The sequence below is a fragment of the Strongylocentrotus purpuratus genome, unplaced genomic scaffold, assembly GCF_000002235.5.
Source record: "Strongylocentrotus purpuratus isolate Spur 01 unplaced genomic scaffold, Spur_5.0 spur5_scaffold_20, whole genome shotgun sequence".
Lineage (NCBI taxonomy): Eukaryota > Metazoa > Echinodermata > Echinoidea > Camarodonta > Strongylocentrotidae > Strongylocentrotus > Strongylocentrotus purpuratus.
The window spans coordinates 9,045,705-9,068,521 of record NW_022145606.1 but is presented as its reverse complement, the minus strand read 5'-3'; the positions used below and the strand labels follow the sequence as shown (position 1 = coordinate 9,068,521).

General features: G+C 38.8%; 2 protein-coding genes across 3 annotated transcripts; one reads left to right on the top strand and one right to left on the bottom strand.

Annotated features, from left to right (window-relative positions):
- Window positions 1-1,771: 1,771 nt before the first annotated feature.
- LOC594090 (glycolipid transfer protein domain-containing protein 2) lies at window positions 1,772-9,601 on the bottom strand. Its single transcript, XM_793540.5, has 5 exons — window positions 9,494-9,601; window positions 3,839-3,975; window positions 3,080-3,317; window positions 2,790-2,941; window positions 1,772-2,110 (listed from the first exon to the last, which is right to left on the bottom strand). Exons 2-5 carry the CDS (start codon window positions 3,937-3,939, stop codon window positions 1,936-1,938), a joined length of 666 nt encoding a protein of 221 aa, XP_798633.1. The 5' UTR covers window positions 3,940-3,975; window positions 9,494-9,601; the 3' UTR covers window positions 1,772-1,935.
- A 5,511-nt stretch (window positions 9,602-15,112) lies between these two features.
- Window positions 15,113-22,817, top strand: LOC105447463 (di-N-acetylchitobiase). 2 transcript variants are annotated; one of them, XM_011685539.2, is made up of 7 exons: window positions 15,117-15,524; window positions 16,500-16,638; window positions 17,461-17,663; window positions 18,604-18,772; window positions 19,368-19,465; window positions 20,233-20,367; window positions 22,057-22,816. In XM_011685539.2, the coding sequence occupies exons 1-7, from the start codon at window positions 15,243-15,245 to the stop codon at window positions 22,246-22,248; spliced, it is 1,218 nt and encodes a 405-aa protein (XP_011683841.2). In that variant the 5' UTR covers window positions 15,117-15,242; the 3' UTR covers window positions 22,249-22,816. The 2 variants fall into 2 exon arrangements, with proteins under 2 accessions (XP_030848573.1, XP_011683841.2); XM_030992713.1 differs by lacking the exon at window positions 20,233-20,367 and having other exon boundaries at window positions 15,113-15,524; window positions 22,057-22,817.

Below are 22,817 nucleotides of genomic sequence, written 5' to 3'. Positions count from 1 at the left end.
TATAGTGCTTGTAACTTTACGAAGAATGGGCCAAATTTCTTATCATTTTGATGATTCCAGAACCTTGCAATATGCAAGGTTCTGGAATCATCAAAATGATAAGAAATTTGGCATATTATGCTAGATGCTACAATGTAGATGATCAACCTTTTCTGATCGATTCCACAACGTTTCTTTCACAATACAATCGCATGACCATAACTGGTCTTTACCTTTAAGGCGCTGACTAAATTTCAGAGCAACTTTGAAGAATTAAAAAGAGAAGGAAAAGTGATACGTAAAGAGAAAAAGTGGTACGATTTAGGGTTGGAAGATGCCCTTTTCGTTAGGTTTCAACTTTATCTTAGGTTTGGTATTGAGGAGGGAGTAAGTAAGGATTTCGAATGAGAATTATTATAATGTAGTAACTCCATTTTACGGAAGGAGGAAAGATATGAATCATTCAGTTGCAGCAAAATGTAAATGTTGAATTTTTCATTTTTCATTTTTTTTTTTTTTTTTGGGGGGGGGGGGTGTACATCATTCTAAAATCAGGAACCTCTAAAAACACACTAACAAGTGATTTCGTAACTTATGATATTTGATTTCAATATAGATTTATTTACAGTTTCAATGCACACTACTCATCACAACACAATTTCAATTTCATAAATTTCTTTATTTAAGAAATACCAACAAATGATGAACCTGCTCAAGGTATATTTTTCTTTCTAAAGCTTACTTAAATGATTTTGCAAGGTTATCTTTAATTCTGGTAACAAAGAAATCTAAATTCTCTAATAATGATAATAATATTGGATATTTTTATATAGCGCAGACATCGACCACTCAAGGCGTTAGCATGTAAGCCGGCTATGCTAGCCTAACTTTTCGGTGCTAACAGCAGCCAAGGAATGTATTCCTACTGGTACCCATTTAACACCTGGGTGCAGAGTGGCAAATGTAGATTAATGTCTTGCCAAAAGACATTAGTGCCACGGTGGAACTTGAACTGCAACCCACGTGATCCACAGTCTGACGTTTCAACTTTTAGACCATGCACGAGACCTCTACAACTAAGCAAACTGTTTGAATTTAGAATAAACACAGTCAAGGCACGGGCAGAAAAGGAAAATGTAAAACAATTTTAGAGAAAGTGCATGTTATATAAGCCACTTCGGAGTTAATTAGCATTTTGTAAAAAGGACTCTCAAATATCCACAGATCCTTTATAAACATGGAGAAGTCCAACCTAGTTTATGCATCTTAGAATAATGACTACCAAAGTAAATGGAGACATTTCATGAATATCTTTTGGTTGCCCCTTTTGTAAAGAAAACTTCCCCCATGCGTATCATAGAATGTACCAGCGGTCCCTAAATAAATGAAGATTATAACATAACTTTCATGAGCACGTATCTAGTATTCATCTCCGTGGGTCTTATAATTACGTTCAAATGACCTTTATCTGTCAATATAGATTAGGATAGTATCTCCGAAGAAGTGGTTTATTAGAGAGGGGAGGGAGAGAATGATTGTGCATTAACTATGACAAGGGAGGACAAATTGCATAACACTTGCAGAGATATTAATGGCTTCAATATTTCGAATTCACAGGGTATTCAGATTTCAGTAAGTAATAGCAAACCACACACGAATACTTAAATCATCGATACACAGTTCTAACGAATACTAGAAATGGATATTATTCAAGCTATCTTTAATCTAATGCTAAATATATTACTCATTGCGGATGTAGTATCGAAAATAATATCGCTAGTGATATTCGTTTGTCTCGCATTGTATGGTCAACAAGGGATCGGAAAGATCACGACGTTTCGTGCGCCGCTGCACGAGCGATATTATTTTCAATATCTTTAATCTATTACAACATTGCACATAATCAATAAGGTGTTCCACAGGGATCGTTGCTATCCCCTGTTTTCTTCTAGGCTGCTAGACACCTGGCTGTGTTGCGTCTTCTGCTTTATTCCTCGCTGCTTCGGCTTCGGCTTCCTTCATGAGGTCGTTCTTGATGAAGGCAGCTTCCATGATGGAATGGATGGCCTTTAGCGCCCCAATCGTTGCGGGAAGGAGAGCGACGGCCTCGGCGGTATTCTGCTTCAGATACCTGTGGTCGTAATAGTATAAAATAGTTTAAAGCCCCACTGTACTACTAATAGCTACTTGCGCCCTCTATACAACAAACAATGCCTAATCGGTGCTTGTTGGTCCCCCATGATCCTCATTTTCTTATGTTAATTGAGAGCTGATTTGATGAGATAACCACCTGTCAGTGACCTTGCAGGGAGGTCAAATCCCCCTGGCCAAACTAGTACAGACGGCCTTTAATCTGTCAAATCTAAAAAAATTGTAAACGTAGAGGCAAACATTCATTATTAGCGAAATGATAGTCATTTTTTCTTTTTTCAAATTGAAATTGCGCAAATGGCAGTGTATTATTCTCACCCCTCTTATTGTGTAGAAAAAAACAGAGGGATTCAATTTTCACTCATTGAGAGAATCCACAGAGTATTTTGATCTAAAACTGTGCACGTGCTTTCAAAAAATCATTTTGCTGCTACATACCAATTTCGAAATAAGTTTTATCACATCCCTGATAAGGGCTAAGAAAGAGAAAAGAGGGGAGGCATGGGCCTGTTGTCCCCTTTTCCGTTCCCCCCCCCCCCCCCTCCCCACCACTCCATTTTTGTTTTAAAATAAATAAATAATAATTAAAAAAGGTGAAATTAAATAACATAAATCAATAAATAAATGAATCCGCCGGTGGTAGATGACTTTATATTTACTTTTCTACGAAGTCCTTTCGGATGGGTAATGTCTTGCAGGCGAGGCGTGCGGCTGTTCTGATTGGCAGGGCGTTGTGGGGAGCAAGAGAATCATCGTAAGCCTTCCTTGCTACCTGGGACATCTTCGTGTCGTCCTGGGCTTCACCCATTCTCTGTCAAGAATTGAAAAAAAGGGGCATTTCATTGACCGATTTTTTGTTGTTCCCTCGGGAATTCTGTTCTCCATCTCTTCTTTTTGATTTAGCTCCTTTTGGAATTAATCTCTTCATATAAACAAATAAATACTATACCTTCATGATGAGGATGAAGAATGCAACATCCCAGTGCATCTCCAGAAGGATCTTAGACGCCGCCGTGACACCGCCCTTGGTCTTCTTCTTGATCCCCTGAGCCTTCTCGTGGTCGAGTGCCTTGACGACCGCGGTGTAGACGGAACCATCTTCCTTGGTGAGGTTGTTGACGGTCTTGATACGGGAGCGCATGTCCTTGGAAGCGAAGTGAAAGACCTGGCCCATGCTGTCGTACAACCTGGTGCGAAATAATAATAATAGCTCACATTTATAATACTTTGTTTCTAGGCGCAGTACATATTATTACCCCGGTCATCGGATCCAGGCTTACCCGCACACAATGTATGCACATTATACACTCCCTGGGGAGTATTCCGGCCAGTCGCCATTTTACAAGTGCCACTTGCTCATACAACCACATTAACCTTTCGCATCCTACCGGGTAACCATTTTACACCTGGGTGGAGAGTGGCAAATGTAGATCAACGTCTTCTTGCCAAAGGACAATAGGGACTTTTAGATTCTGCACGACCAGAACGTGGACTGCCCTTTTAAGGCAATGTGACGTCCTTTTAAGGCACTGGCAGTGACGTCACATTTCCTTAAAAGGGTAGTCCGCGTTCTCGTCGTTTATAATCTAAAAGTCCCTATTAGTGTCTCGGCGGGACCCGAACCCCGTACCTTGTGATATGCAGTCGGGTGACTTATCCACAACACATCTACGAAATAGTCATGCGTTGATAATCATAAGTATCTCACCTTGCGATCTCATCGTAGCCCTTAAGGAACGGTTCAAAATCGACATCTCCAGCGGCAGACTTAGCTGCTGTAAAGTTATTCCTCACCACGGTCACGTCCATCTTGGCAGACAGGTTAACACAGTCTTGAACTTAGTTCTGATGATGCAATCAAACAAAAAGATAACATTTAAAAAAGAGACGCTTGGCAAATATGGGGACAGAGGAAGGAGGCTGTTTAAGATTGATGGGAGGTGAAGATAGAGAGAGAGAGAGTGGGAGAGAGAGAGAGGGGCGAGAGAGAGAGGGACGAGAGAGAGAGAGAGAGAGAGGGGGGAGGGAGGGACAGAGAGAGAGGGAGAAAGAGAATGAGAGGGGAGGGAGAGAGAAAGGGTGACGAGAGAGAGAGAGAGAGAGAGAGAGAGGGAGACACAGAGAGAAAGAGAGAGGGAGAGAGAGGGAGAGAGAGAGGAGGAGACAGATAGAAAGACTGAGAGAGAGAGAAAGAGAGAGAGAGAGAGAGAGAGATAGAGAGGCATGAAGGGGGTGTGGCACAGTGCCTCAAGCTGCCACGTTTACACAGTCCTTAAATTAAATCTGAAGATAAAATACAAATATTAATGATGATAAGGATGATAACAGTTGTGTCTTATCATTTACATAGCATGCACAGGAAACCCTCCTGAGTATTACTACATGCATTTCTCTCCCTGCGCGCCCTGCGATAACGATTACCACAGCATTGCCAGGTACCCATTCTACATCTGGGTCGAGAAGGGCGAATGTGGATAAAATACTGGGTGCAGGGATAAATGCATCGAGTGAGGATCGAACCTATGACCTGCAGAAGTTCAAGAGCTTTCACTAACATTTGCTCCCACATATAGATTGACAGAGCTGTGTTATCAGTGGCGGTTATGAGAAAGGGAGTGTACGATTTTGGCTCTGAACTTGCGCCCTCTATATAGAAAACAATGCTTAATCGGTGCCCGTTGGTCCCCAGTGATCCTCTTTTTCTTATGTTAATTGAGAGTTGAGTTGATGAGATAACCACCTGTCAGTGACCACGCTGGGTGTTCTAATCCCTCTTGGCCAAACTAGTACAGACGGGCTTTAAAACAATGTTGAACGTTCGCATGGCAGATTATGAGGGCAGAGGAAGCGGCGTGGGTGGTTGGGGGGGGGGAGGGGGGGGTCTGATCTGTGAGATCAGTAACGGGTTAAAAGGGGAGGGGGTGGGGGCTTCATCTGAAATGTTGGTGCAGTCTTGAGTTTAGTTCCAAAGATTAGATACAACGAAGAGATAAAAACATAGTTTAAAGTGTGAGACAATTGGTATATACGGGGTAAGCAGAGGGGATCGTAGCATATTGGGAGGTGTGTGTGTGTGTGTGTGTGTATGTGCGTGTGTGTGTGTGTGTGTGTGAGAGAGAGAGAGAGAGAGAGACAGAGAGACAGAGATAGGGGAGAGAGAGAAAAAGAGAGACACAGAGACACAGAAAGGGGGAGAGAGAGAGAGGGAGAGGCAGAAAGAGAGACAGAGACAGAGACAGAAAAAAGGAGAGAGAGATGAAATATGTAATATATACCTTTAATGTGCATTAATGTACATTAATCGGTATTCTTTTATAATTCGATCATTAGTACTGACATTGAATTTCTTATTGAATGCAGAAACAGAGTAGCATATTCACATTAATTAAACAGAGAGTTTTGCACATAAACAAATGTATGATATCTAAAGTTAAAAAATAAGTCAGGTAAATTATTTTCCTTCTATGAAGAAAACTGACGAACAAAACAGTTGTATGGGATTAAGTGTTTGCCAACTGATTCCACAGCAGCGAATGCATTGGAACAAATAATAATAATAATAATAAAAACGTTACTTATAAAGCGCTTACCACCGAAGTCTCTAAGCGCTATACACACAAAATAGACTGATATACAATTACATCTTATACAAAACTAAAAATGCAAATAAACCTACAAATTACAATACATATGGAATACACATCAAAGTGAACAGAGTTAATTAATCATCGAACGCAATTTTGAATAAATGTGTCTTGAGACTAGTTTTGAATAGGTTAACGGTTTGACAGTTTTTTACATTTAAAGGTAATCTGTTCCCAAGTTCAGCAGAAGCTTTGCGAAAGGAGCGATTACCATAAGAGAGAGTTGACACAGAAGTAGATACGAGGTTTAATTGTGAAGAAGACCGTAAATTGCGTGAGGGTTTGTATTCCTCGATTAATTCTTGCAGATAAATTGGTGCCAATTCATGAATGCATTTATAAGTTAAAACTAAGATTTTGTACATAATGCGGTATGTCACCGGCAACCAATGCAATTCGCGAAGTACTGGGGTGATGTGTTCACAAGAACGCGTGCGTGTTACAAGCCTGGCAGCAGAGTTTTGGATTCTCTGGAGTTTTGCAATGTGCGACTCCGGAAGGCCATAAAGAAGGCTGTTGCATTGATCAAGACGGCATGTAATAAATGCATGTATAAGCGTTTCGGTAGATTTTTTATCAAGAAAATTTCTAATACGACCTATCTTGTACAAGGCATATGAAGCTGAGCGACAAATATTTTTTATATAATCATCCATCCTAAGATCATTTTCAAAGATGACACCAAGGTTACGTGCACTTTTGACAGGTTGTATCGGAACATTAGCAATTTCGACAGATGGTAAATGGGAGGACTTTCTGAATCGAGATGTTACATGTATCACCTCAGTTTTATCCTCATTCAACTTCAAATCATTAGCAGTGGACCAAGCTTTGATATCATTTATACATCTTTCAAGTTTAGTAATAACAGAATGGTCGGAATCACGTTTCAAAACAACATAAACTTGGGTGTCATCTGCATATATCATTCGGCCTAAACCATGCGCTTCAATAATATCTTCAAGTGGTGCAGTGTACAGAGTAAATGATAAAGGGCCGATGACGGATCCCTGAGGAACACCTTCAAGTGGAACATGATGTTTGGATAATGAGTCATTAATGACAATAGATTGTGAACGATTCATAAAGTAGGTTTTAAACCAATTCAAGGCAGTACCTGATACACCATATCTATTACGTAAGCGATCAAGAAAAACATCATGACTGATAGTATCGAAAGCCGCAGAATAGTCTAAAAGTATTAAAACAGCTTCATCACCTTGGTCCACAGCTAACAACAAATCATTATATACACGTAAAAGAGCAGTTTCAACGCTATGAGAAGATCTATAAGCAGATTGCATTTTACTACACAGATTGTTTGATGATAGATAGCCCTGAATTTGAGAAGCACAAGCACGTTCAATTGTTTTAGCAAGAAACCATATGATGAATATCATGTTACATTATAGCCCCTATCATTTATCTGGTGAATAAAGACTTGATGTAGGAAATCGAAATGGAGGACAAAGAATGTATTACGTTACATAGGTGAAATATCAGAGTGATCAATTAGGTGTCTAGTGAATACATGAGAGGCACACGTGTGCGTACGGCTAGGAGGTGTTAATAGATAGGCATAATTATATCACAGTACTGGCACTGTACATACCGGTAATAGTTTTGTAAAATGTTGTAGTAGACGTTTAAAGATAACATGTAGCGGATAAAGTTGAGTTCTGGTCATGTGACTTGCGCTGTGAAAGTTATGCCTTCGAAACGCTTGGGAAATTATTGGATTGGATGGAATATGTGGCATATATGAATAAATGTTGAGGGTTTGGAGGTTATTCTAAAGTACAAGGAATCAGCTCAGCATCACTACACTTTACATGCCATGTACACAGAAAGGTGAATTGCCGTTTGGTCCATAACCAGTTCGTCTACTACCCAATTAGTCTATTCCCATATGGTCTACACCTAGCCTATCTACTGGTCTAATAATCATTTCGTCTAATAGTCATTTGTTCATATTTCCACATGGTCTAATCTCCAATTAGTCTACTACCCATTTGGTCTATTGTTCATTTTGTCTAATAACTAGCTGGATCCACTGGAATTAGGCTAAATGAACCATAAACTAAAGTGGTAGTAAACTTAGTGGATATTAGACCAAATGTAAATTATACCAAATGACTAATAGTCTAAATCATCATTTAATTAGACCAAGTGATGAGTAGACGAAATGATTATTAGACCATCTGGATAGTAGACGGGTTGGGTGTAGACCATATGGGAATAGACCGATTGAGTAGTAGACGAACTGGGTGTAGACCAATCGGCAATGAACCTACATTTAGATATATGTATTGGAACATACACTTGAAATATTGCAGCTATGTCTTGTCGCATTACGAATACTTCAATTCGTGGGGCAGTCGCCTTAAGCCGGGGACAATCACACACACACGCACACCCACACATAAAGACACAAAAAAATGAACCAGCTCACAAAATATTATTCATCGTTCGAAGAGCTCACTGAACTGAATCTTTAAACTTGTACATTGTCTGTTGCAAGAATAATCTCCGTGATAATTATCAACTATTGAATTTATAACGTCCATTTTCCTGCCGGTATATATAGATAAGAGAGCTAAGATAACTTATTTCCAGTCTTCCATTGGTATAATGAACACTGCAAGGCCGGAAAGCATTGAGCAGATGGGAAAAGAATAAGTACATTGAATTAAATGTGATCTTAAAGACTTCCGGAAAAATATAGCCTAAAACAGTCACAAAAGCCATATTAATCACCCATTTAAATGTGCAATAACGTACTACGAAATCGGAACATGATGTCTATGGCTTGTACAATTGGGTATTAAATTGCCCCTTGATTTAATTTCGCGAATGTCTTTGCAATCAAGCTAGCAAGATGAGCTTTGAGGTTTTCGATTAGTTACAACCAGCCTTACTTTAGTACATAATTTTTTTTTGTCATGTGTAAAATTTGCAATGTTTTGTTTGTTATATATTTGTAAAACTGCAAAAGAAAAAGGAAATAAAACAGAAGTAAATAAATCAAATCAAATTATCTACCTGTGGTGGGGTTGCATGTGTGTTTTTTTTGTTTTTTTTAAAGTTCACGGAAACTTTAAACTTCAATTATTAACCCATTGTCAATTAGAACCAAGTGATTTCTGTGTCAATCCAATAGGAATGAAAGAATCCTGGGGGTGTTTCACAAAGATCCTAAGTTGAACTTATCTCTAAGTTGGACTTAAAAATTATGGAAAGCCGTTAACATCTTTGAAAATATTTTGTAAAAGTTATTCTAAAAAGCATTAGATGTTGATTCAAATCATTCATATTTTCTATTATCAAGGAGATTACATGTTCTTGATGTGGAATTTATGGAAAGTCTAAAATACTTCAATGTCTGTTTATGAATATATCTTATTTTAATGCTACAGATCGCTCTCCATTAATTTTAAGTCCAACTTAGAGTTAATTTTTACTTAGGATCTTTGTGAAACACCCCCCAGTAGTCAAGAGGTTAAATAATGTGAAAAATTACTTATCCTCTCCAAGCGCTATAGTTAAGAAAGATAACCAACAGTCTTTTTCAAGAGTATACCAACAGTCCTTTTCAGGACTAACAAACCCTCAAGAAAGATTACCGAGAGTCCTTTTCAGGACTTCTTAATCCCCCCTCTCTCTCACATGGTGCACCCGCAAGCCTACTGTGTAATGTGAAAGATGTTATCAAAACTTACCAGAGGTGGGTAAAAATGAAGATTTCGAAGACCGTCCTATTGGGAGCACACCTACAAACACGTCTGGTCCGGTTCATTGAATGTCACCGAATAGAAGCCTGGACTAATCCAGGGTTTTACCGTAAGAATCCAGATAGCTGGTATATCAATGATACTAGCTACTCGACAGTAGAGATAAGATACCAGTATTTGTCCTTCTGAAGGTCAAAGGTTAACCTATTGATCATGATGACGAGACGGTTTGGAGAACGATACGCTGATTTGATCGTTCAATCGTGCATGCCCCGCCCCCTTTCTGAACCAAATATTAATGTAGATACAACAATTGAGCAGCTCCACGCACGCCCACACCCACACCCACATACCCGTCCACACACACGCACACACGCACGCACACACACCACACACACACAGAGTTCCACATACGCTTGTTTATTACGTATGATTGATGTAAGCCTATCCTAATTGATGTTATGGTTTAATAGAAAAGTGACAATTACCATTTCAACATTATAGTCGATAATTGATACTTTTCTTGAATTTTATCTTGTTTTGTAAAATTAATGTATGCATTTGTATGTCTTGCTTGGCAATTTTAACAGATTCATGTTTAGTGTCTTATCTATGAAAATAGGCTATTAAAATCAATATTACAATTACAAGTACAAGTTCAATTCCTATTACATTTACTATTAAAATTAATATTGCACTTAATATTACAATAGTTACCATTATAATTAATATAACGATAGTTACTATTACAATTATGTTTAAAATTACATCTACTATAACGATGACTAATACATTTACTATTACTATTACTATTACAATTACTATAACGATTATTAAAATAATAAGCAAATAACTACCGTTGGTGAAGGTGATGGGACAAACTATCACTTTCGAGGCGATCTGGATGTAGCTATCTTTCCGAAGCGAAGCTGAGGAAAGATAGCGTAAACATTCAGATCGCCGCGGAAGTGATAGTTTGCCATCGCCTGAAACCAAAAGGTAATTATTTGCTTTATATTCCACATCGAAACATTTCACTTCTTCCGTCATTTTAGAGCAACAAGTCATCAATTAACATCTAGCAAACGGTATACGAAACGTACAGTGTATGCAGTATGGTGGTGTGATCATATAGTTCGCGCGTGACCAAAGTTCGAGTACTAGGCGCTTAAAGAGGAGAGCAATACGCAGCGTATACAATTAAAGTGCGTTGCACTGTGTAGATAATACTACTATCTACACAGTGCAACAAACTTTTCTTCTCCCATCAATCCCATCAATGATGGGCGAACTATCTTTCATCACATGATTTACTTTTGACCAATCGTAGAGCAAGATTCTTAGTATGTGGAATATAATTACTTTTATTTCTAATACAATTACTATTACAGTTAGTATTACAATTACTATTATAATTACTCTTACAGTTATTACTATTGCAATAAGTACTATTACATTTAATATTACAATCACTTTACAACAATTACTATAACAATTACTATAACTACTATTAAAACGATTATTACACACTCACATTTAAACACAGAATTGATCTATTTTAATTGAACAATGAGTAACCTTTACCGTGTATTAGTTCTCGTAAGGTGATAACTAATCTTAACGTATCGATGTCAAGTAAACACTTCCGACTGACTGAGATTCGACAAGAGCGATGCAAACATTCGGAAGATCGTTTTCCTGTCTGTAATCAATGAATGACGCACATAGCCCTAACATACATGGATAGTTAGATAGATAGATGGATACATTGTATTTTATTGCAGCTTTTTTTTCATGAATGGCACTTTCACAACTGAATTGCACATGAGTTACACAAATTGAAAATATATACATCGTACACAATTAGAGAACATTTAGATAAAATTATTAAAACGTGTCACGTTACTCCTGCCGAAATACCATAAACAATTAAAAAACATTTAATGAACATAATTTCAAAAATGTTAGTTTCAAGCATGTGTATGCTCTGACTACGACTGATCAATACCCTAAGCTATTACAACCTTACCCTAACTATAACCTTAGGTTAAGCTTTAAACCTAATGGAAATCCTTTCTCAGACAAACTGGAGCGTGATAAATCTTTGACTATTTCCTTTTCTTCGGTTTTTTGCTGTTTAAAAAAAAACAAGAAGTAAGCATTTAGGGTTTGTTCATCCTTTTAGCTCACTTTCTACGATTCGGTTACATATTTTTTTTTAAAGATGATATTCAATGTTTAATGAACAGGCTGTGACATCCTTTAAGAAAATGTAAAATATATATTTCAAACTTTTGATTGATTAGTTGTTTTGTAGGTTTGGGATTGATTAATGAATTCATTCATTCATTCACTCATTGGTGGATTGATTGATTGATTGATTGATTGATCGATGTAGTAATTGATTAAGTGCTTAACTGGTGAGCCGGTTGGAATTTTTATCGATGGTTCCTTTGGTTAAATTTTTTGTCAAATTGATTTATAGGTATCAACCCTCCTCATTTACTACTTCTTAGACCTTCAAAGATGCATAGTCAATCACCAGGATTAGCCTACAGTTTTATGATCAACAGGCATTATGTAATACTTTGCATTTTCCACCAATCGTCCCATATGGAAAATCTTAAATTTCCCTCACCCGAAGACTCTCCGACGAGTTCGAAATGGTATTTCAATAACAAAAATTGGTGTCAGCGAATTACGACCTACTGCACAAGTAAACTTACCATATACAATCTCCTTTAAGATGAGCTTCTAGACTTAACGTGATTCACCAGTATAAAAATAATCTAATCAAGACAACACGAATATCATGGCTAATTCTAGACAAGAACATGACAAAAGATTGTCTGAGTAAACCAATTAAAGCTTATTCATCAAAAGATAAAATGCTTGACATTAACAACTTCTGATAGCATACGCAAGGTCATTTTCATATCCAATCGACTTACATTTGTCAAGTAGGCAAGATAAACATAGCACGTGACTGTAATCATGTAATCATGTTTAACTAATCAACAGCGATTAGTTTACGTCAATTCGAATGAGGTTCAAACTCTGCTTATCAATATTCATCATAATTATGAACGAAATCAGTGCACAGGTTTGTAACATGCTATTTGTGTAATTTAAAACAAGGTTAACGCTTCGTTAAGATATGATGCGGCTATAACCGCGGTAATAACCGTGGCATATTTTAAATGATGATGTAAAGTATAGTACGCTTCGCATTTCTGTGTCTTTTAACACAGAGCTCATGATCAAGAGACCTTTGTTTAGCGAAGTTTTGCATTCATGTATACGTTTAAAAAAACGCGGCTGCTTTTTTGCGGCGGTTTACCGCATCACATCTAAACCGGCCTTTACTGTTTTTTTCTCTCAATTTATGCATGCTAATCTCTAGAACCCCCTGGTTACCATCTAGTCGATTCCCCCTGCTATGTAAAATCGCATCTCTATAGATGAGATTCACGTTACATACATGCGTTGTTGCTATGTCGGACAAGGCTCTCCTAAACTTGTCGGTCGGCAAGAGAAACTTGAAAAGGTATCCATGAAGTAAACACGTCCATCGACTCAAATTTGTCAAATAAGCAAGCCCATTATTACTTGTACCTTTAATCATTGTAGTGAGGGTTACGTTATTCTATTACGTCATTTAAGGAAGTCACACGTAGCAGTCCACTATATCGACGTGCATATCGAAAAGTCCCTAAGCTATGAGGGACATCAGTGCACACGCCTTTAAAAGGCCATTCTCGTAATATAATCATATGTATACAAGCTTTTGCTATATCCTAACCAAATGATTGTTCCAACGCGGTCACGTGTGATTCATTTACTGAGTCTGTCACAATTATTTAGTCAATGAAAAAGCGTGCAATTGTTTTCAGTACTATCCAACGATTTTTAGAACGCGAAGCGCATGCAGTGCTAGGTGCGTGTAAAGGTTTAAAAGTGCACTTTAAGTTTAAAGGAAACAAAACAAAGTTTCTTATTGTTTAGAGATTTATTATATTCTTGCCCATTAATCTACAAGATTCCCCACCATAGTGTATGAGAGAGGCATGGAGTAAGAATAATATAAAGTTTTTCAGCACGACATGGGCATCGCCATTTTCTTGATAACTTGACGAATATGTAAAGTCGTTTATGAAGTAAATGTATTCAAATTTATGGATGATTCTTTCCCAGACGTTTGTGGTGATAAAACATTTCAGTTATCTGCTATTATCCTTTGTACTACAATTGCCAGAACGTAAAATTGCATAAATAAGTTTGTGCTCTTCTGGGGTAAAGGTTTCTCATGAATATTCTCGTTTCAGAATACCTGCACTTCTTCTTTGGGGTGAGATTTCCTTTGAAGAGATAGTTGAGTTCTGTTGCAGAGGGCGCAACACAAAATAATTTTGTTTGTCACTGAGATAATGAAAAACCGAGTGTCAAATTTGAAAGAACATACAATTTAAATGACAAAATCATCTTTGATAATGACACAAATCAACAGTTATACAAATTAATGTTTACGTCAAACAACAAGGAATTGTCAGTTCTTTGTAATAAACAATTGGTCCATGTTTTCATGCGTTTATTCAACGATCTACACGCGCTCTTAATCTGCTAATGCACCTATAGGCCCGGTCACACAGCCCCTCCACGAGCGTATCGCGGCCGAATCACGGCCAAAAATTTCTGCCCGTGAAGCAGACGCTGTTGGACGCTTTGAGGTCGCGATAAAGACGCGATACAGCCGTACTTTACCCGTCGTTACACGCGGTAAGAAATTCACACGCGGTTGGCCGCGCGAAAAAGTTTTGGGCTGCCCAAAAATTTTGACCGCGGGTAATCGCGGGCGGTACACGTGGTACACACGCGGTAAAGACGCGGTACAGACGCGGAACGAACGTGCTAGGACGTGCTACGGCCGCGGTTAAGACGTGGTTACACGCGGAATTGGACGCGAAATTTTAGCGGGTAATCGCGGGTGGAGCACGGTCATAGCACGTTTGTTCCGCGTCTGTACCGCGTTGTTATCACGTGCATTAGCGTGTGTACCGCGTGTAAGCGTGGTAGGCCGCGGTACCGCCGCGCTTCACCCGCGATAAGGACGCGGAACAGTCGCCGGCGTCTGTTCCGCGGGCATACCACGGGTAAACCGCGGGTAAGCCAATTTTGCACATTTTCCACCACGGGCAACCGCGGGCAAAAAAAAATCGCGAAATTTTACCCGCGATACAGACGCAAAAGGCTGTGTGACCGGGCCTTATCATAGAATAATGCACATACAGCCTCGACTCGAGTACCGGTAGGTCGTATAATGAACTCGTTCGCATGCGTCATTTGTATATAAATGCATACTTCTTATTTTATGAGGTCCTCGATCGTTACGGATTTATTCCATTCACGTGCCCCGATATAATATTTTCATAGAACAAATTCCATAGGCCTTCATCACGTGCTGTTAGGGAAAGGGCAGGCCATAAAATCTGTCCGACAAAGTAGCAACCAATGTATGCTTAATTTGCATTCGGCTATTGATATCACAGCTAGGTGAATGTATAGTAGCTCGTCGCAAGGTTGGAAACCTGTATGAATTTAAACACACTTTGGAAATGATCTATTAAGAAAAAATGCGTGTAATGGTATCTGTTTCGGTTTCCGGTCTGCATTTGGCAACAGAAAGATGAACTCATTGTGGCAGTAAGGTCACGTGCGAGGCTTTCCTATTTGTATTGGCATGCCCATTGAACCGCCCACACATTTCAGTAAACACGCTAAACGTATTGTTGATAAATGTATTATATTATATGATCTACTGGTGTCAACAACAAGGAAGAAGGCAAACAACTATACGAGTAAAATGGCGTCGGTAGTCCGACATGTGTTAGTTCCGTGTATGATTGTGCTACTCGGTTTGTCTTGGGTGGCTAACGGGGTTGATTTCCAGAGGGGTCCGCCGCCTTGCCCTTGTTCTGATCCAGCTCTGTGTGATCCTATACGAACCACTCCAAAGAAGGAGGTGAGAACATTATGAGCTGGAAGGATTTTTGATTATTATTGCACCATTTTCAATTTCCATTTTTGCAGGTTAAAATTGCATTTGGGGTCAATATTTAATTTGCTGAATATCAGTTAAATTGCATTTTGTTTTACTGGTCGAGGTTAATCAGCATGATTAATCTGCCTTACTTTATTTTTATAATACCACTTATACTACTGTTAATGATGATATTACTACTACTTCTACTACTACCACTACTACTACTTCTACTACTACTACTACTACTACTACTACTACTACTACTACTACTACTAATTCTACTACTACTACTTCTACTGCTTCTACTACTTCTTCTATTTATACCCGTACTGCCGTTTCTACTACTACTACTACTACTACTACTACTACTACCCCTACTGCTGCTGCTGCTACTTCTACTACTTCTAGTTCTACTACTACTACTTCTAATACTACTACTACTACTACTACTACTACTTCTACTATTACTACTTCTAGTACTGCTGCTGCTACTTATACTTGTACTGCTGCTTCTACTTCAAGTACTACCACCACTACTAGTACTACTACCACTACTAGTACTACTACGACTACTAACTAGTACTGCTACTGCTACTGATATTACTACTCCTCTTGCTACTGCTACTACAACCACTTCTACAACTACTACTACTATTACTACTGATACTACTACTACTACTACTACTACTACTACTACTACTACTACGTATACCTGTACTGCCGCTTCTACTACTACGACTACTACTACTACTACTACTTCTACTACTACTTCTACTTCTATTATTATGACTAATAATATGACTCCTCTTCCTCCTGCTCGACTTGTACTAATACTATTACGGCAGCTACAGTACACTTCTTGTTTTCTTCCCCAGGCTTTCGTTAGCACCGCTTTGCCTTTCCTCCCTTTTTAGTGACGTAATAATAATATAATTGCTCGGCGTTTATTTACAGATTCACGTATTTTCTGCCAATGGAGCCAATTGGAGGGACTACTTCTGGGACAACATCACCACGGTGGCTGTACAAGATGGCTTTGATCCTCAGATGATGTGCCACGCCCACTCTAAGGGTGTGCGGATCGTTGTATGGGGTACGTTCACTCTTCAGGGGCCCGTTTCACGAAGCCTTTTTCCAATGACAAATGACAAAAATCAGTGACAAATCTGCTGATAACCAATCAGAAGCAAGGATTTCAGTAGCTTATAACAAAAATTGTCATTGTCACTGATGATAAGTTTTGTGAAACGCCCCCCCCCCCCCAGATTTGCAACTTTGCTCATCGTTAGGCGCATGTTTTTCTTTAATGTTCTTTAAGGATTTATTTTCTACATCAATATAATTCCAGATAACCAATTAAAAGTAATACACATTTTTGAGAAATTTTCAAAATTGGCTGGATAGTGATTATTTACAATTATGATATATTTGGATGCTCCTGTTGATGTATTATAAGCACTAGAAAATTTAGCCTCTGAAACACTTTTGCTTTCGAGAAAAATTGAATATCAAAATTTACCGGTGCTGCCGGTAAATTTCGATAAATTTCAAATAGCGCTTACGGCCATACAATGGTAGCTGCGACCGTAAAAATCTCAGAATATGTAGTCGTGATATATAATATCCAAACGGAAATAGCCAATTGGGCGATTTTGGTCAAGAATCATTGTTTTATGGCTGAATTAATATCTTGACCTTGATAGAGAGAGCTATACAACATAAATAGTTTATTATTTACATTTTCATAACTTTAGACTCGATTTCACTCGCGACAACGATCACTGAATATTGTAGGATCGCATATGCTTCCAATATGTTCATTTGAACCAAATTCATGACCCCATACCAAAACTTTGTATTACCTTTAAGTCTTCATCATGTTTATCTGATCGTTCCATGTCATGAAATCATGCAGGTTCCTTTTCCGTTCAAACTCTCTTCAACGAGAGCGCCCGCAACGCCTGGGTCGAACGCACCCTGAACTACGCTGTTGGGAACTTCACGGACGGGTATAACATAGACTTTGAGATGCCACTGCTGAAATCCCAGGCTCATGTGCTGACAGCGTTGGTCAAACAGATCAGGGATGCATTTAAAAAGGCCTTGCCATACTCGAAAGTGAGTGGATTTTTCTTAATTATGGATATTTTCATTGTTAGCGTCGTGACCTAAAATTAGTTGTACTCTTGATCCCAATCACGATCCCTTTTCTTCATCATCATCATCATTACCGATATATTCATAATGGAACTTATCATCATCAAAATGACCTTAAATTACAGTTTATTGGTCGTTTACTTGATTGTACCCGTTCACCATTCTACTCTGATTTCCCATTCACGAACTCGTTTCATCATCATCATCATCATCATTACCGATATAATTATAATGATAATTGTCACCATCATCATCACTATCCTCATCATCATCATAAAAATGCGCCTCAAAACGATGTAGATTAAATAAATCAATAACATGTTAACAGAGTGAATTTACATTATACCCGTATTTTTACATATTTGTTTTAAGTGACATAAATAATAAGTAAACGAGATGTACAATTCGATTCTCTGGTTTGCCTTAAAAAACTAATTATATCACCTTAACAAAATAGTTGTAGATTATATAAATGAGATGTCCTACGGATTGAATATAAATTATGTCTCTCTCTCTCTCTCTAAGTGCCATATCGTTTGACTTTGGCAATCATGCTGTTCCACAACTCCTAGCCTTCTGTATTAGTACCACTCCCAGTTCTTTCACTCCTCTCTCTTCCAACAATGTCTGCAATCTGTCCATCCAAAGTATCCTCCTTCTTCCCACAATTTTCCCTGTCAAAGCAAGATTCTCTAGGCCTTCTTTACGTGTAATGTGACATATGAACTTCAACCGCCTAATCAACATCTCACGTATCACTTTCCTTTGCACTCCAGCTCGTGTAAGAACTTCCTCATTAAATCCAGGGGATTTAGTACCGTGCAAAATTATGACATAAGAAAACAATACACAAGTCGATGATCCGATTTGACGTTGATTTTCATGGTTCTCTCCATCTCAGGTAACGTTCGATTCTGCTTTCTCACCTGACTGCACGTTCTTCGGTCGATGCTTCGACTACCGTTCCATAGGCGAGATCGTAGACTACATCCTCATCATGGCTTACGACGAACTCGATCTTGTAGGTCTGAAGGCCATGGCCAATGCACCACTCAATATAACAACACAAGGTAATCAGTCAGGACATATTAATGTCCACTTTCCACTATTTCCCATGATAACATGTGTTCGCTATTGGCGGGAGAGGGCGCTTTAGCAACTTGTACTACCAAGTGTGTCCATAGCCACTAAAGAAGTGTTGAGGTCTGATGAATAAGGCTTCAGATTCAGACTGTGAACCACAATGCGAGAAGTTAGAATCCCTCCAACAAAAATAAGGTCCTTTGCCAAGAATTTTAATCTACATTACGTTTGCCACACTCCACCCAGGTTAGCTAAATTGGTTCCCGGTTCGATTATTCGTTCAAATGAACTGAGCGCTAGTAACGGTCACCGGAGCTAAAGCCAACAAAACCAACAATTTTCATAAAATAGGGCCCAGGTGTCTCCTACGAGAGTCAAGAGCCTCCACCCCGTTACCTCACTGCTTCCATGAAAGCCACTTGATTATTACGATTAAACGAATTCCCCTTTACCGAATGCTGAATATTAGCTTAGTATCTTATGGTAATTGAGCTCAAAGAATCGGTAAACTTTACTATAAAACAGAATATCAAAGTCATAGCAGTGTTTCTTGAAGACATTTTTTCCTCAATCATTTTGTAGGTGTGGATGACTTCATCAAAGCCGGTGTACCTCCGGCCAAGCTTGTACTTGCCAATCCTTGGTACGGCTATAACTTCCCCTGTACGCTGTTAACAAAGGTAACTTGAAAACCAGTTCTGTAAGTTCAGTTCAGTTCAGTTCGGTTTACTTTTAGTTCTGATATGTCTATTTCAATTAGACATCTACCCCGGACAACTATCTTAGAGGGTTGTTGTCCGGGGGTAGTTGTCCGGGGGAAGCTGTCCTAGGCGGTAGTTGTCCCAGGGGGTAGTTGTCCGGGGGAAGCTGTCCTAGGGGGTAGTTGTCCCAGGGGGTAGTCGTCCTGGGTAGGTTTCCTTAGTGGGTATCTGTATCTGTCTCTGTCTCTGTCCGTGACGTACAATCACCAGCATCTGGTTGTCGCGTACGACGTCGTCCGGGGGTAGTTGACTGGGGTGGTTATCCGGGGGGGGGGGTGGATGCCCAGGGGGTAGGTGTCCGGATACGCATTATACCACTTATCTCATTGACAATAATGTTGTCAGTCTGTCCGTAGCCGTCGGGTTAAGCCCCCAAAGTCAGCTTGATTTCATATTTATTATGACCCAACTAGGAAATGAAATCGATTTATAAGAAAAAATACAAACCGAGATTTTTTCCGAAACAAATTTGTATACTTGTCAATACGCGGGTTGAGCACGTCGATCACACTTGATTTGATTCTATATACAATTGACCTGACCCCAGAAAATGATATCGGAGATTCGCGCAAGCGCAGACGCTATCTTAAGTGACTTTGGACGGTAGGAAAGAGCTACTCACTACTCATACATGACTGCTACTCAATACTTCGTTCAAGCTGGTTATTGGTTTATTTTTTCTTTAGAACGACACTTGCAATTATAAGTTGGGTACATGGAAACAACAAGGCTATGGTACTATCATGGAACTACTGGCGAACAACTCTACGACCGGTCGAAAGTGGAGCGAGGAATACCAGTCACCATATTTCGATTATAAGGTGAACTTAAAAAAATATTGATGAACCTGATAATGATAATTATATAATATTGAATGGCCTTCAGTGGGATACAAGGGTATGTCACACGAGCTGATAGGCATGTTTCGTCGAAACGATCACGAGTGAAATATTCCCCAAACGAGTGCGATATTATATAAAAGATGCATAGCAGTGAGGGCATTAGTAAGAATTACCCACGCAAGGTACCTTTAAATTTGGAACAATCTAATAACACGCCCGAGGCGATATGTGTTTGACACCGAGTGTGGACAATTTTACTTATGCCCGAACAAAATGATGTGTTTTTATAAGATGATGTTTTATTTGTTTTATAATAAGGATATATTGACTGCTTTGAGAGGCATAGTGGTTTCTATAGGGTCAAGGGAAACTCACAACCTGCTATGACCCCAAGGCGCTTGCGCCGCGGGGTCATAGCAGGTTGTGAGTTTCCCGAGACCCTATAGAAACAACTATGCCTCGAATATTAAAAGCAGTCAATATATATTTTATATACCGAATGTCATCCATAAGTTGAAATCTTGGCATAGCTGTGTCCTCCATTTTGCCTCTTTATTGACAAAAAATTGGAAAAAAAACCCCAGTATTTTGCGATCGAGACTAGTACACAAAATGGCGATCGGTCGTCTGCGCTGCGTGGATTGGTAGATTCGTCGCCTGAATGCAGCGACCAAAATCAAATTGCACTCAAACACCGTTAACGGTATTGCGCATCGGTCATCGCACAAAAGAAACTTATACGGTAACACGTAAACCAAAATGGGGATCGCAGCAAAATGACGTCACGTTTCACAGCCATGGAAAAAGTGCTATGAAAAATGGATATAAACCGGTAGAGCCGGGAAAAATGACTATGAATTTCAATTAGCGGGCATGGTTAAGAACATGACTGCATTTTCAACCAATCAGAAGACAGGATTAGTAAAGAATCTTAAAATGAGGTATATAAAATGTGTTATAACATGATGTTACTAATGACCGGTCATTAGTAAAACTACGTGTTACGGCAGCTACAGTACACTGCCTACAGTTACATGCCTGGTCACGTGTATGCTCTTAACCAATCATTTGATTAGGATCCGCTTCGTCATCTTGTGAACCCTTGTATCTCATTGAAAGTAAAGCCATTTAAATATTATTCTTATTAACTGAATGTTACCTAGTAACGCTATTTCCACATTACTATCATCTATTACACATCTATGTTTTTTGTTATTAACTTCAATTTTTAACACAGGGATTAAAACTTACACATCCATTGTTCCAGCCTTTGTGTATTTATCGCTCATTCGCTGTTGTGAATATTTGGAGGTCCTGTGAGTGGCCGTAGTGCAGCAACAAAGGCAAGGAATAAATCAATAAACTACTCTTATATAAATATTAAACAGTTCATATGAAGCCGCATAGAACATCACATGTATATTGCAACAAATAACCCAAAACATAAAAGAATTTGTCAAAATGTGCCTGATTCTACCAAATTCAATGTGGATATTGAAAATGGTTCAAGTAGCTTTTACGGATTTTTGAATGTTGTTTCTCTTTCTCTCTCTCTTTCTTTAAATCTTCCGCAACCTTGATCTCCTCTTCTTTCTCTCTGTCTTTCTTGGTTCCCTTCTCTCACAAACCCTCTTTCACCCCTGTTCTCCCCTTCCTTTTCCTTTTTAGGACAGCGAAACTGGGCAGACTCACCAGATATGGTATGACGACCCGACTAGTCTCACTCTACGCTTTAAGATGGCAAAGAACAAACAGCTCTATGGCGTATCTGTATTCCAAGCCGATTGTCTGGATTATAGCACCAATCAAAAGGCTGTTATTGAGACTAATGCAATGTGGGACGCTTTCCTCGGAGAATAACATAGTTTTTTTCTCGCAAAGTCAGTCCCAAAACCAATTCCATGAAAATCACAAAACTCTTCCAAAATTAGTACATTTAAAAAACGCGATTTGATGTTTAAAGGTTAACAAGAATCTCCCTTTTGATTTTAATTGTAGGGTTTAAATGTTAAGATAATTGGATACCTGGTAAATTTCATACTCGTGGCTGAAATCGACCCCGGCACTGAAATACTTTAAGGCCTATGTTACTTTTTTTCGAATTATGCAATTGGCACTGTACTGACAATGCCTCAAGTTTGTTGTGTACCCATTTGTATGTGAAGTGCATATGAATATCCGCCATATTGAGTCGGGGGAAGGTGTAAGATTACCTAAGCATTTTTATACATATATTTTCTAATTATATTACAGAGCACTTGTAACTTTTTTTTTATTCTCAAGGGGTCTATAAAATAAAAACCGTGCTCTTTATTAGACTCCTCCACTGTGCTTCACCACTGTGCCAATCTTAAATGATTTAGGCCTATTTGAATAATTATATATTCATTTGTCGTATCTGTGGTTATTGTCATATTATTGAATTTGTA

Excerpts from the sequence above, each read along its gene's own strand:
- LOC594090 (XM_793540.5), bottom strand. The coding sequence starts at position 3,939 with ATGGACGTGACCGTGGTGAGGAATAACTTTACAGCAGCTAAGTCTGCC. Across the intron at positions 3,318-3,838 it reads GGCTACGATGAGATCGCAAG|GTTGTACGACAGCATGGGCC; the intron begins GTGAGATACTTA and ends ATTTCGCACCAG. Across the intron at positions 2,942-3,079 it reads TCTTCATCCTCATCATGAAG|AGAATGGGTGAAGCCCAGGA; the intron begins GTATAGTATTTA and ends AATTCTTGACAG.
- LOC105447463 (XM_011685539.2), top strand. The coding sequence starts at position 15,243 with ATGCCCATTGAACCGCCCACACATTTCAGTAAACACGCTAAACGTATT. Across the intron at positions 17,664-18,603 it reads AGGCCTTGCCATACTCGAAA|GTAACGTTCGATTCTGCTTT; the intron begins GTGAGTGGATTT and ends TCTCCATCTCAG. Across the intron at positions 20,368-22,056 it reads CACCATATTTCGATTATAAG|GACAGCGAAACTGGGCAGAC; the intron begins GTGAACTTAAAA and ends TTTCCTTTTTAG.